The sequence below is a fragment of the Salmo salar genome, chromosome 06 (assembly GCF_965601325.2).
Source record: "Salmo salar chromosome 06, fSalSal1, whole genome shotgun sequence".
In the NCBI taxonomy this organism is placed as follows: Eukaryota; Metazoa; Chordata; class Actinopteri; order Salmoniformes; family Salmonidae; genus Salmo; species Salmo salar.
Genome location: NC_138296.1, coordinates 38907746 through 38923330, shown reverse-complemented (window position 1 = coordinate 38923330; position 15585 = coordinate 38907746). Strand labels below are relative to the sequence as shown.

Below are 15585 nucleotides of genomic sequence, written 5' to 3'. Positions count from 1 at the left end.
GTTGTCATGCTGCGTCACACAGTTGCTAAATTAATCGTCACGCAATCTCTTCTCAAAAACGGGGTACAATGTCGCGTTCAAAACAACCTCGGAACTCGGAAAAAACGAGCTCGACTCGAAAAATCCAACTCGGAATTCCAACTCGGGAACCTTTCTAGAGCTACGAATTTCCGACCTGAAGATCCCTGACGCCATGATTTGGCTTCGTATTTTTCCAAGTTCCAGTTGTTTTGAACATGGCATGGGGAAGTCGGAAAAATACGAGGTCAAATCATGACGTCAGTGATCTTCAGGTCGGAAAGTTGGAGCTCTAGAAAGAGGCCCGAGTGAAAGTTGGATTACTATTGAAATAGATTTTTCCCAGTCTGAGTTCGTTTTTTCCGAGTTCCCAATTTCTTTAAAAGCACTGAATTCTGAGATTACCGAGTTCCAATTGTTTTGAACGGGGCAAGAGGCCCGAGTTCCCGAGTTGGAATGCCTCGTTCAAAACAACTGGGAACTGGAAACATCTGACTTGCAACTTCAGTGCGTTCAAGACAACTGGGAACTCGGAAAAAACTAACTCCAACTACGGAAAATAATTCTGAACGGTCATCCAACTCGGGATTCCAAGAGAAATGGTCGCCTCCCTTCAGGTCCTTAGAAAACTATGCAGTTATTTGTTTTTTTATGCACTGTTTCTTACATTGTTAGCCCAGAAAATCTCAGGTGTTATTACATACAGCCGGGAAGCACTATTGGATATAAAAGTGATGTCAATTTATCATCATTACGACCAGGAATACGTCTTTCCCGAAGCGGATCCTTTGTTCAGACCTCCACTCTGGACATGTGATCTTATCCCAGAGGCAGACCCAAAACAACGCAGTCGCCGCAGGAGAAGCAGACGGAGAGGCCTACTGGTCAGACTCACAAGGCCTACTGGTCAGACTCGCCAATGTCCAATCTCTAGATAACAAGGTGAATGAAATTAGGGCACGAGTTGCCTTCCAGAGAGACATCAGAGATTGTAACATTCTCTGTTTCACGGAAACATGGCTCAATCGAGATATGTTGTCAGAGTCAGTACAGGCACCCGGTTTCTTCATGCAATCGCGCCGACAGAAACAAACATCTCTCTGGTAAGAAGAAGGGCAGGGGTGTATGCCTTATGAATAACGACTCATGGTGTAATTACAACAACATACAGGAACTCAATTCCTTTTGTTCACCTGACTTAGAATTCCTTACAATCAAATGCCGACCGCATTATCTTCCAAGAGAATTCTCTTCGATTATAGTCACAGCCGTGTATATCCCCCCCAAGCAGATACCACGTTGGCCCTGAAAGAACCTCGTTGGACTGTTTGTAAACTGGAAACCATACATCATGAGGCTGCATTTATGGTAGCTGGGGATTTTAACAAAGCAAACCTAAGATAAATACTTGCGAAATTATATCAGCATAACGAATGCGGACACGAGCTGGCTGAATTCTGGATCATTGCTACTCGAACTTCCGCGCCTTGCCTTTGGTAAATCTGACCATGAATCCATTTTGTTGCTCCCAGCCTATAGACAGACACTAAAACAGGAAACGCCCATGCTCAGGTCAATTGAACACTGGTCAGACCAATCGGATTCCACGCTTCAAGATTGCTTCGATCACGTGGACTGGGATAGGTTCCAGACAGCCTCAGATAACAACATTGATGTATACGCTGACTCGGTGAGCGAGTTTATTAGCAAGTGCATCGGAGATGTCGTACCCGCTGTGACTATTAAAACCTTCCCTAACCAGAAACCGTGGATTAATGGCAGGATTCACGCAAAACTGATCATGGCAAGGCGACCGGAAATGACCAAATACAAACAGTGCAGCTATTCCCTCCGCAAGGCAATCAAACAAGCAAAGCATCAGTAAAGAGACAAAGTAGAGTTGTAATTCAACGGCTCAAACACAGGTGTATGTGGCAGGTGTAACTGATGTGAAATGGCTAGCTAGTTAGCGGTGGTGCGCGCTAATAGCGTTTCAACCGGTGACGTCACTCGCTCTGTGACCTTAAGTAGTTGTTCCCCTTGCGCTGCAAGGGCCGCGGCTTTTGTGGCATGATGGGTAACGATGCTTCGTGGGGTGTCAGTTGTTGATGTGCGCAGAGGGTCCCTGGTTCGAGCCCAGGTTGGGGCGAGGAGAGGGACGGAAGCTATACTGTTACATTGATCCTGTTGACCCGGATCACTGGTTGCTGCGGAAAAAGGAGGAGGTCAAAAGGGGGATGAGTATAACCAATGTGAAATGGCTAGCTAGTTAGCGGTGGTGCGCGCTAATAGCGTTTCAATCGGTGACGTCACTCGCTCTGCGACCTTAAGTAGTTGTTCCCCTTGCGCTGCAAGGGCCGTGGCTTTTGTGGCACGATGGGTAACGATGCTTCGTGGGTGTCAGTTGTTGATGTGCGAAGAGGGTCCCTGGTTCGAGCCCAGGTTGGGGCGAGGAGAGGGACAGAAGCTATACTGTTACACAGGGTCTACAGTCAGTCACGGATTACAAAAGAAAACCAGCCTCGTTGCGGAAATCGACGTCTTACTCCCAGACAAATTAAACAATTTCTTTGCCCACTTTTAGAACAATACAGTGCCACTGACACGGCCCGCTGCCAAAGCCTATGGGCTCTCCTTCTCCGTGGCCAACGTGAGTAAGACATTTAAATCTGTTTACCGATGCTTGGCTGCTGGCCCAGACGGCATCCCTAGCCGCGTCCTCAGAGCATGCACAGACCAGCTGGCTGGTGTGTTGATGGACATATTCAACCAATCCCTATCCCAGTCTGTTGTCCCCAGATGCTTCAAGGTGGCCACCATTGTTCCAGTTCCCAAGAAAGCTAAGGTAACTGAACTAAATGACCATCGCCCCATTGCACTCACTTCTGTCATCATGAAGTGCTTTGAGAGACTAGTCAAGGATCATATCACCTCCACCCTACCTGATACCCTAGACCCACTCCAATTTGCTTACCGCCCCAATAGGTCCACTGACGATGCAATCGCCATCACACTGCACACTTCCCTATCCCATCTGGACAAGAGGAATACCAGACCCTGGGTCTCGACCACGCCCTGTGCAACTGGGTCCTGGAATTTCTGACGGGCCGCCCCCAGGTGGTGAAGATAGGAAACAACTTCTCCACCACGCTGATCCTCAACACTGGGGCCCCACAAGGGTGCGTTCTCAGCCCTCTCCTGTACTCCCTGTTCACTCATGACTGCGTGGCCATACACGCCTCCAACTCAATCATCAAGTTTGCAGACGACACTACAGTGGTAGGCCTGATTACCAACAACGACGAGACGGTTTACAGGGAGGAGGTGAGGGCCCTCGGAGTGTGGTGTGAGGAAAATAACCTCTCACTCAACATCAATAAAACAAAGGAGATGACCGTGGACTACAGGAAACAGCAGAGGGAGCACCCCCCCATCCACATCGACGGAACAGTACTGGAGAAGGTGGAAAGTTTTAAGTTCCTCGGTGTACACATCACGGACAAACTGAAATGGTCCACCCACACAGACAGCGTGGTGAAGAAGGCGCAACAGCGCCTCTTCAACCTCAGGAGGCTGAATAAATTTGGCTTGTCACCTAAAACACTCACAAACTTTTACAGATGCACAATCGAGAGCATCCTGTCGGGCTTTATCACTGCCTGGTACGGTAATTGCACTGCCCCCAACCACAAGGCTCCCCAGAGGGTGGTGCGGTCTTGCACAACGCATCACCGGGGGCAAACTATCAGCACTCCAGGACACCTACAGCACCCGATGTCACAGGAAGGCCAAAAAGATGATAAAGGACAACAACCACCCGAGCCACTGCCTGTTCACCCCGCTATCATCCAGAAGGCGAGGTCAGTACAGGTGCATCAAAGCTGGGACCGATAGACTTAAAAATAGCTTCTATCTCAAGGCCATCAGACTCTCAAACAGCCATCAGTAACATAGAGAGGCTGCTGCCTTCATACAGACTCAAATGTCTGACCACTTAAATAAATTGACTTAATAAAGGTATCACTAGTCACTTTAAATAATGCCACTTTAATAATGTTTACATTTCCTACATTACTCATCTCATATGTATATACTATATTCTATACCATCTACTGCATCTTGCCTATGCCGCAAGCCATCGCTCATCCATATATTTATAAGTACATATTCTATTGAACCCTTTACATTTGTGTGTATAATGTAGTTGTTGTGAATTTGTTAGATTACTTGTTAGATATTACTGCATAGTCGGAACAAGAAGCACAAGCATTTCGCTACACTCGCATTAACATCTGCTAACCATGTGTATGTGGCCAATAAAAATTTGATTTGATTTGAGGAAATTCAGGGATCTTTCTAGAGCTCCGACAGTACGACGTGGAAATTTCGGAAAATATTTGTAATGTTGTACTTCTTGTTGACGAAATTCATGCTAATGTTTTCTTTTTTTTAGCTTTCGCCCAATTAGCGTCTATTCACTTCTTGAAGAACTCTCCTTGTCCAAGAATCGCCCAGAATGCACCATGCAACCCATTGACGACATTTCAACTAGATAGTTCAGCCACAATGTCATAATTGATTATATCGTAAAAAGTCGTTTTTTGGTCTTAATTCAAATTTTGGGTGATGACCAAATTAACAGTGAAATGCAGATATAGATCTGTAATTCTCATTTGAAAGCAAGTCTAAGAAGCGGTAGATCATCAGATAGAACAATGAGCCAGATATTTCACCGGATGTACAAATGTGAAGCAACCGGTTGGCATTTCCACTCACTAGCAAATATGATGATAAGAGGAAGCCTAGTGGCCGGCAGTGGGAGAAGACGGTGCGAGATGGATTTTGGCCGACATTCTTATAATTTTCTCATAGATTCAACATTTGATCTCAATACAGTTTTTTGTTTACAAAACTAGAATATTTTACAAACAGAGTGGACTAAGTTTTGTAGACTTTACTTTGCCAAAGTAAAAAAAAAAAAAATAGTGTTCTTCAGAAGGAGTGCAAAGGCGAATTGAGTTATTCCACACACGTACTTCAAAGAGTAGGCGTTCCTTAACGGAAATATGCAAAAAAATGCTAATAGGATCTCACTAGCTCGTTCTTGGCTTTGCCCATCATGTTGCTTGTTCTGCCCTCTATGATTAATTTGCTACCATTGGAAACGACCAGCAGTCGTCTATCTTGAGTAGATCTGTTCTATGTGTGTTATTTCTATGCTTCCCGTTCATAAGTTTTGTTTTTGCATCTTTTACTTTTGCACACCAGCTTCAAACAGCTGAAAATACTATATTTGAATTTTAGAAACCAAGAAATTGCGATTTATTTTCTTATTGCACCTTTAAGAAGATACATTTTAGAAATAGGTGGGGTTTAAAATCAAATCAAATGTTATTTGTCACATGCGCTGAATACAACAGGTATTACCTGTACCTTACAGTGAAATGCTTACTTACAAGCCCTTAACCAATAATGTTTTAAGAAGTTAAGAAAAAAAAAGTGTTCAGTAAAAAACAGATAAGTAAAAAATAGAAAATAAAAGTAACAAATAATTAAACAGCAGCAGTAAAATAACAATAGTGAGGCTATATACAGGGGGTACCAGTACAGAGTCAATGTGCAGGGGCACCGGTTAGTCGAGGTAATTGAGGTAATATGTACATGTAGCTAGAGTTAAAGTGACTATGCATAGATAATAACCAGAGTTGCAGCAGCGTAAAAGAGGGGTCTGGGTAGCCCTTCGATTAGCTGTTCATGAGTATTATGGCTTGGGGGTTGAAGCTGTTATGAAGCCTTTTGGACCTAGACTTGGCGCTCCGGTACCGCTTGCCGTGCATTAGCAGAGAAAACAGTCCATGACTAGGGTGGCTGTAGTCTTTGACAATTTTTAGGGCTTCCTCTGAAACCGCCTGGTATAGGATGGCTCGAAGCTTGGCCCCGGTGATGTACTGGGCCCGTACGCACTACCCTCTGTAGTGCCTTGCAGTCGGGGGCCGAGCAGTTGCCATACCAGGCAGTGATGCAACCAGTCAGGATGCTCTCGATGGTGCGCCTGTAGAACCTTTTGAGGATCTGAGGACCCATACCAAATCTTTTCAGTCTCCTGAGGGGGAATAGGGTTTGTCGTGCCCTCTTCACGACTCTTAGTGTGTTTGTACCATGATAGTTTGTTGGTGATGTGGACACCAAGGAACTTGAAGCTCTCAACCTGCTACACTGCAGTCTTGTCGATTGAGAATTGGGGCATGCTCGGTCCTCCTTTTCCTGTAGTCCACAATCATCTCCTTTGTCTTGATCACGTTGAGGGAGAGTTTGTTGTCCCGGCACCACACGGCCAGGTCTCTGACCTCCTCCCAATAGGAGTACTTTGTGGCTGTGGTAACTACTGATGACGCATGGGCAATGTACACAATGGGCATTAATAGTGGTGCTTTCAAGGCAACTAGGAACTCAGAAAAAAAACAAGGTAAAATCATGACAGTGATTTTCAGGTAAGAAAGTCAATTTTCTTTTTTTTATTTAACTAGGCAAGTCAGTTAAGAACAAATTCTTATTTACAATGACATCCTACCCCAGCCAAACCCAGACGATGCTGGGCCAATTGTGCTCCGCCCTATGGGACTCCCAATCACGGCCGGATGTGATACAGCCTGGTTCTAGAAAGATGCCAGAGTTTCTGACTTGGAATTCCGAATTGGATGACCGTTCAAAACAATTTTCCCAGTTGGATCTCGTTTTTCTCCAAATTTCCGAGTTCCCAGTTGTTTTGAACGCAGCATACAATTCCAATGGACTTTCCCATCTCGTCAAAAGTATCTCTTAACAGTGACCAAGGTTCTGTCCATGCAGGCCCACTCTATGAGAAGATTAGTATCAGCAAAAGAGCAGAGAAGGTAAAAAGTCAGGTTCTACCAATATTTGATTCAGATCGCTGGATTCAGAGTGCTGGAGTCCAGAGTGCTAACCCTTACACCATAGGCCTGTTCTGGCACCTGGTGGCAGTCGATGAGCTCTGCAAACAGAGATAGTGCCAGTGCAAATAGAGATTGTGCCAGATGATATTTTACAGTCTAAATGTAAAATGCAACAAACTACAACAGCCATAGACTGTAAAAATGGACAGAGGCAACTGCACACAAGATACCAAGCACTAATGAGATTGCACCTGGGATACCTTTACCACAAGACAGTACCACTGACTGGCACATACATGTATTGCATGGAGCCGCATTACATAAAATACTTTGATGGCGTACTTACCCAGAATTGTTATGTAGAGGATCAGATAAAGCATGCAATAGACCAATCCTTGCACACCTCTGTCAGGAACATGAAAATCAAACAAAACTGTTAGACACTGATTTAGTGTTGTAGGAGATTTAATGAGCAAGAAGCCAATGTGCATGGATTTACATGCATCTAAGGGTTATGCAACAGCTGAAAATGCAGCAACCTTATGTTACATATATTCAGCCTTGTTCTTCATTTGCACAAAGGGTAAATATGAAATGTATATGAAACATAACATTGTATGTGTAATAGAAAAGTTGGTCGAACTAGAGCAGAAAAATCTTATTGCATCAAGTGACACTTGGTGGATATATATGGTACTGCAAATAGGGCTTTGGGTCTCTTGAATCCCGACTCTTCCGAAACCCTGACTTCATAAGATTCTGAAATGGACTGAAAATCAATCAGAAAATGAACTGTTGCTTTTTGTTCTATGTTGCTCTGTCTGTATGCTACATCTTTCTTGTCCTATGTTGCTCTGTCTGTATGCTATGTCTTGCTTGTCCTATGTTGCTCTGTGTGTGCTCACTGCTCAATGATTGTCTATATTGTAATTGTTTTTAATAACCTGCCCAGGGACTGGGGTTGAAAATTAGCCGGCTGGCTAAACCAGCACTTTTACTGAAACGTTGATTAATGTGCACTGTCCCTGTAAAAATAAAATAAACTCAAACTCAAACTTGCAGACTCACAAATAAAATTAAAAAAACACATTTCTGCATGCTCAAATTACTTTCAGTGAGGTGAGATGAAATAGCACTTGTCCGTTTTGTGCATATAGAGTTCTGTCCAAGCAGTAGACTTACAGCCATTTACATCACTGATTTCCTACTTTTTATTAGTCTTCTTGTTTTTTTTGGATGCTGGTGCCTTAGGGTTCTTCAGATGCTTGGCTTTGGGCTTGGTTGGCATGGGTTTAGCCTTTCCTGGCTTGGCTTTTGCCATGGTCACCTTGAGGAGTGTGGGTTTGGGTTTTATTGATTTTGTGTCCTTGAATCCTTTGAGGGTCTTGCCAGGAGAAGCACTCTCCCCTGGACAGCTCTTAAAGACATGGACATCCCTCACACTTTGGCCCCGGAACTCAGGAGGGTGACCACAGGTGGCTGTCATCTTTAGACTCACATTCTCCATCCACCTGCGCAGAGAGAGAGGACGCAAATTAGTTAGAGCCTGACGGTTAGCAGAGTTAAATCATTTGTGTGTACCTCTCCCTGACCCAGTCTGTAATACCTACATGTTTCAAGCAGACAACTATAGTCCCTATGCCAAAGAACGCAAAGGTAACCTGTCTAAATTACCATCGTCCCGTAGCACTCTTGCTTTGAAAAGCTGGTCATGGTTCACATCAACACCATCATCCCAGACACCCTGGACCAACTCTAATTCACATACTGCCCCAACAGATCCACAGATGACGCAATCTCTATTGCACTCCACACTTCCGTCTCCCACCTGGACAAGAGGAACACCTATGTGAGAATGCTGTTGATCGACTACAGCTCAGCGTTCAACACCATAGTGCCCTCCAAGCTCATAACTAAGCTCAGGACCCTGGGACTGAACACCTCCCTCTGCAACTGGATACCTGATGGGCCGCCCCCAGTTGGTGAGGATAGGCAACAACACATCCGAAACACTGACCCTCAACACAGGGGCTCCTCAGGGGTGAGTGCTTAGTCCCCTCCTGTACTCCCTGTTCACCCACGACTGCGTGGCTGCGCACGACTCCAACACCATCATTAAGTTTGCTGACGACACAACGGTGGTTGGCCTGATCACCAACGATGAGACAGCCTATAAGGAGGAGGTCAGAGACCTGGCAGTGTGGTGCCAGGATAACAACCTCTCCCTCAATGTGAGCAAGACAAAGGAGCTGGTCGTGGACTACAAGAAAAGGAGGGCCGAGCACACACCCATCCACGTTGACCGGGCTGTAGTGGAGTGGGTTGAGAGCTTCAAGTTCCTCGGTGTCCACATCACTAAGGAATTAACATGGTCCACTCACACCAACACAGTTGTGACGAAGGGACGACCATGCCTCTTCCCCCTCAGGAGGATGAAAAGATGTGGCATGGACCCTCAGATCCTCAAAAGGTTCTAAAGCTGCACCATTGAGAGCATCTTGACTGGCTGCATCATCGCTTGCTATGGCAACTGCTTGGAATCCGACTGCAAGGCACCACATTTTTTTAATTTATCAGACATTTTAAAATGTAGATGTTCCAAAGGCATGCATCAGCCGCTTATATGCAGCTTGTGTGAATGGAGGCCTGGAGATGCTAAACGTGTTTATGTTAATTAACGGTAAATTACAGTGAGAGCGAGTCTTTTGCTTGACAATAACCGGCTGACAACCCCCAAGCCATAAGACTGTTAAACAAGACTGCTAAATAGCTAATGAAATCGTTACTCGGATTACCTGCATTTACCCTGTTTTGCACCAACTCTCTTGAACTGACTCTATGGACACACATTGTATTCTACCTACACACTCACACATAGTTACACTGACATCGCAACACGCACATAACACGCGCACACATCACTCTCACATGTGGACCCCAGGAAGATTAGCTAGCGTTACAGCGTTAGCTAATGGGGATCCTAATAAAAAATAAAAAATAACCACATACGCTGCTGCTACTACCCCTATCTATATGTACATAGCTACCTCAATTACCTCGTACCACTGCACATCGACTCGGTACTGGTTCTCCCTGTATATAGCCATGTTACTTTTACTCGTTATTGTTATTTGTTAGTCACTGTGTATTTTCTCTTCGTGTCACTATTTCTATTTAAAAATATAGATATTTTTAACTTAACTCTGCAATGTTGGAGAAGGACCCGTAAGTAAGCATTTCACTGTTAATCTACACCTGTTGTTTACGAAGCATGTGACAAATACAATGTTGATTTAATTTATGTGCATGCATGTGCATGACTCCCTTGCACAGCAGAATCCACAAACTGGTCATTCACAAAGCAGTGGACTACTGACCTGCGGAGTGGCAGCAGGGTGCAATCACATAGCAGGGGGTTGTGGGCCAGGTTGATGACCTCCAGCCCAGTGAGTGGGCTCAGGTCAGGCAGCTCCTCCAGCTGGTTCCCCCCAAGAGACAGAGTGGTCAGCCCAGAGCCTAGCCCCGCCAGGGAGTCTCTGGACATCTATGGAGGGAATAGAAACAACCACTCAGAAAGTGAATTCTTCATAGAAATTAATGGGCAGTTTTTCATTGATAACTTGAAATGGTATTGACCCCAATTCTGCAGATAGAGATCATTTTTCAACGTAAACCTGGCAAAATACATCTCTTTATCTATCTTACCTTCTCCAGACCCATGTCATCCATATACAGCTGCTTCAGGCTCTTGGACACAGGAAGGAACGCCTTTGGTCCGACCCAGCGAATGGAATTTCCAGAAAGGTAGAGCTCGGTCAAACTGGAGGCCTTGGACAGCCCGTCGGTAGGCACCTCAGCAAGCTGATTGGACCCCAGGTGAAGAGTATCTAGGTGGGCGGAGTTGAGAGCGCCGGGGGCTATAGTGGCTATGGTGTTATTGGTCAGGTAGAGTCCTCTCAGCTTGGGGACTGAGGAGAGCTGGCCTGCCCACTCCAGCTTAACGATAGTGTTCCGCTCCAGGTGGAGCACAAGCAGGCTGGGCAGGGGGGCCAGGGCAGCTCCAGGGAACATGGCCAGCTGGTTCCCTTCTAGGTGGAGGTAGGTGAGCTCAGGGGCCCCAGTGAAAGTCTCTGAGCCCAGGGAGGTGAGGTCATTGTCAGACAGGTAGAGGTAGACCAGTCCCTTCATGCCCCGGAAGGCACTGCCTTCGATCTCACGGACCTTGCAGTGCTCCAGATGCAGAGAGACCACTTGGTCTGTGCCGGGGAAACTGTTGCTAGGGATGTAATGGAAGTGATTGCTGCGCAGGTCCAGGAGCTGGGTATTAGAGGGGAAGCCGTAGGGGACTTTGGTGTGACCACGATTCTCACATGTGGCGTGCTGAGCCTTCACCTAAGCAGGGGACAGAGAGAGGGAGATGGGTTCAGAGGGACATTTCCAAACAAGAATTGTAGAGCAGTTTTTATATGGATGACTGAATTATCAGTCCAATTTTTCTCTGAGTATGATGGCAAGTGTGCTGTCATGGCAGCAAGTTTGAACATTATTTGTGGCACAACATTGCACCATCGCTCAGCCCCCCATACACTATCTCAGTATTAACAACAAGAGCAACTCACATCGCAGTCACAGTTATCCGGACACTTGCTCTTCTTCTTAGGCTTGGCTGTGGGCAGTGCACGCTCCCTGCTCTCCTCCTGCTCTTCAAACTCCTCCTTTATCATGTCTTCCCTGCTCCGGCAGCGCAGCTCCATAGGCCCCACTGCCTCCAGGGGCTCGTCAGAGAGGTGAGGGGGACCCGCGCAGACCCCCATCAACTTCACCTTCCCTTTCTTGGCCCACTCCTTCAGGGGCCTCAGGTAGCAGTTACAGTGGATAGGGTTTCCTGTTAGGTTGAGGCGGGCTAGCTCCATGGGGCCAGAGAGGGGCTCCAGGTAGCGCAGCTGGTTGTGGCTGAGGTCCAGGTGGGAAAGGAGGGGGGCCTGGGACATGGCTGTGTCTGAGAGGTCCTGGAGGGACATGTGGTCCAGGTAGAGGTGGGTGAGCTTCGGCATGGAGACAGTATCCTCACCCAGGTAGGTCATGGGGTTGTAACTCAGGTCCAGGCGGGTGACTTGAGCCAGTCTTAAATAAAGGAGAGAAAATGGACAGAGCATAGAAAGGTCAAGTGTCATCAAGCTTAAATACTATTGGACCAGGACACCATTGCACAATAGTGTCAGACAACTGCACAGAAAATGTAAGTTTCCCACCGGGTCATAGTCTGTGTGGGGAAGAACTGCAGCTCATTGTGGTCGAGGCTGAGGCGTGTGAGGGTGAAGAGGCCAGCGAAGGCCTCCATGGCCAGGTTGTTGAGGGAGTTGCGACTGAGACGCAGCCACTTGATGTTGTGTAGGCCCTGGAAGGCCATGTTGGGGATGTACACCAGCTGGTTATGTGTGAGGGACAGCATGTTGAGGAAGCCCAGCTGAGTGAAGGACCCTGGCTGGATCTCCTCAACACGGTTATGGTCCAACGTCAGCTTCTTTAGGGATGACAGGCCGTCAAAAGACTCCTGTTGGATGGAGAGAGAGGGAGAGTTAGGAAACAGGCATGATGCATGTGACATTAAACGGCTCAGAAAAGTTGGTGGATGGGAGTATGGCCTTTGTGCAAGAAGTGACAGCTTTGTGTACAACATAACTTGCACCTGAAAGGTACCGTGTAGGTATCATTGTTACTAGAAGATTCTACGTCAATCTGATCTGGTGCTTCCCTCACCAAAACTGACATTTATTTGTTTACCCCATGTCCCCGGTGACTGTGCCAGCCGCTACCTCACCTGGTAAAGAATCTCAATGTTGTTGTTGGCCAGGTTGAGGGAGACCAGGCGGCCCAGGGTGCGGAAGGCCCCCTCACGCACCGCCCTGATGTTACACCGCTGCAGGGTGAGGTGCGGGGGCGGGATGTGCAGGAACGCATGGGTCGGCAGCACCTGGATATCGTTTTTACTCAGGTCCAGTTTCACTGTAATCTGAGGGAAAGGAAATAGGAATGAGAAATAGAAAAAGTAGGGGAGGTTTAAATATGGAAAAGGAAAAAAGAAAATGCGTGGGTGGATGAATAGCAAAATACAGCACTGCATGCATGGCACAAATGAAGGTTTAAACCATATCATCTAACTTGTAAAACATCCATCATTGATCATTTTGATTCATTGGCATCTCACCTCATCTATCGTGGGGGGAACCTGAGTCAGATTCTTGCCGATACAGGCCATTGTGAGTTTGGAGTTGTCGCAGATGCAGAACCTTGGGCACCTTCCCGCTTGAGCGGGTAAAAGTATGACCAAGAGCATCAAAACCGCAACCAGCCACCTAGAGAGGCAATCCGCAAAGGAACACATCTGTGGGGGTTTTGGGAAAAAGACAAACACAAACGGGATTTGACTGTAGGCCTAACATAATGATAGGTATGCATATTATGCACGAGCGGCTCTCAAAATACAATTTCTTACCCAATTTTTTACAGTCTCACAACTTTGAATAGATATTGTAAATACAGTGAAAATAGTACAATAGACTACTTCTTATAGCGACAATGGAACAAAAATATTCAAAGACATGGAGAATCCCGTCTCCAACTTGGAAACCTTTACACACCGATAGGCTTTCCCTCGGGACTAAAAAAAACACTTTTCCAATGCCAGGAGGATTGTATGTATTTATTTAACGCATATTTAAAGCCTTAAATGTTTAGTTATTGAATCTAAATATACGAATCTGGTTGTTATTCAGCAGCATTCCATAACATTTGCTATTTGATAAATATTGTAACTTTTTAGAATGTTCCTATTGTACATTTAAGATTATAAACATACCTTTATGGTTGAATTTGTCAAATTTGACATCCAATGCTTTTAGTATGTAGCCTTCCCAAATAGCTTTATAAAGTTTCCTACTCAAGGAAAAGTGTAGGTCTGTATATAATTTTTCCACTGTGGAGGATCTGCGCGCAACGGAGAATATAAGCGCTAAGGGGTTCACGTACATACTAGACTTCTACATTGCTAGAATGACTGAGCACTTGCAACAGTGAGGGGTCTCACAAACACTGCTTTGATAAATTCTTTCGTCGTGACTCCCGGACCCTGCGAAACCTAACCTCAAATGAACACCATGGCAATACATTTTCTAACAGATTAGAGGTCGAAGGTAGCCAACTGTCCCACTGGGCATAGACGTCAATTTAATGTATATTCCAAGTTGGTTAAACAACATTGATTCAACCAGTGTGCGTGTCCTACATAAAAGGAAATTAGAAAATGAATTTAACGCCAAACCTGCCAGGCTTATTCCTAAGTATGTGAATTACTCTATAAATTGACAGATTTTTATGTGTAGCTTTTAAAACCAGAGTTCAATTAACAGTAGTCTGCTTCCACAACCTGGTCTCTGAGCATTTCTTATTATTCTGTATGTAAATCAGACACTCCATTTGGTATGATATGTTACACTTCGTGTGGTATGTATTAATTTGTGGATGTCATCACCAATTTTGTATGATATGTTATACAAATTATAATTCGTATTATATGTTATGAATTTGCAAAACGTACAAGATGTAACAAATTTGCCAAATATGTATGATATGTTACGAATTCTAGCCAGGTGGCTAACATTAGCTAGCTTGCTAACATTAGCTAGGCTAGGGTTTAAGTTCAGGAATTAGGTTAAAGGGTTAAGATCAGGGGAAGGGTTAGCTAAAATGGTTAAGGTTAGGGGAAGAGTTAGTTTAAAGGGTAAGCTAACATTCTAAGTAGTTGCTAAGTAGTTACAAAGTAGCTAAAGAGTAGTAAGTAGTTGAAGTTGCTAATTAGCTAAAATTGTCCGCAATGATTTTCAAAACCTTTGGGTTGCTAGAAGTTCGCGATATACGCCCACCCATCCACCCACACCCAGACCAATCACCCTACTTTAGTTTTTGTAGCCATACCAAACGTTAACATATAATACTACGTTTAGTGTTCCGGATTTACATTTACTATGTTACGTCTAGTCTATGAGACCAGGCTGGCTACCAATCTCACATCCAGTAAACTACCTACTACCCTAAGGTCACTGGAGTGCAAACTCACTGAATAAAATATATTTTTTAAACACAGCAAGCTAATGGAAAACAAATCAATAAAATGAAAGTGAATGTGTATTTCCATGTAGTTAAACTATAAATGGCTGTATCCCATTGCACCTAAAAAGCCCCTTCAAAAGTTCTGACAGGCACTCACAAAGAAGGGCTGTTTTTCTATGCTTGAGAAGAGGCAGCCCACTGTCCCCAAGAATGGGTCTGGTGAAAGCATGGCTCTAACCTTCACTAGCTTAAAAAGTGTAGAGCAGCTTGCCATTGATCTTTGTTAATTGCATTAACCAATTCAAAGTCTGATGTGGGGTACTCATTTAATATTAGAAATACTGTATGAGTTGGTTATGGATATGTAGTATATCTATGACCTTTTCAGCGCATTCAACTGAATTAATGTCCAACAAACAGTGTATTCATTCAAAAGCACATCCCAGGCCTAATCTCTTTCCCAGATGAAGTGGCAGGTCCCCATACAAGTGGATCAAGTACAACAGTGTGCTGCTTCCTTGAATAGTTGGCTTGCTCTATGCAT

General features: G+C 45.1%; 1 protein-coding gene across 1 annotated transcript; it reads right to left on the bottom strand.

The window, feature by feature from the left end:
• Positions 1-6518: 6518 nt before the first annotated feature.
• On the bottom strand, positions 6519-14090 carry LOC106607166 (chondroadherin-like protein). Its single transcript, XM_014203807.3, has 8 exons — positions 13792-14090; positions 13141-13317; positions 12754-12945; positions 12185-12486; positions 11552-12056; positions 10638-11324; positions 10310-10476; positions 6519-8443 (listed from the first exon to the last, which is right to left on the bottom strand). Exons 1-8 carry the CDS (start codon positions 13819-13821, stop codon positions 8137-8139), a joined length of 2367 nt encoding a protein of 788 aa, XP_014059282.2. The 5' UTR covers positions 13822-14090; the 3' UTR covers positions 6519-8136.
• Between the last annotated feature and the right edge of the window lie 1495 nt (positions 14091-15585).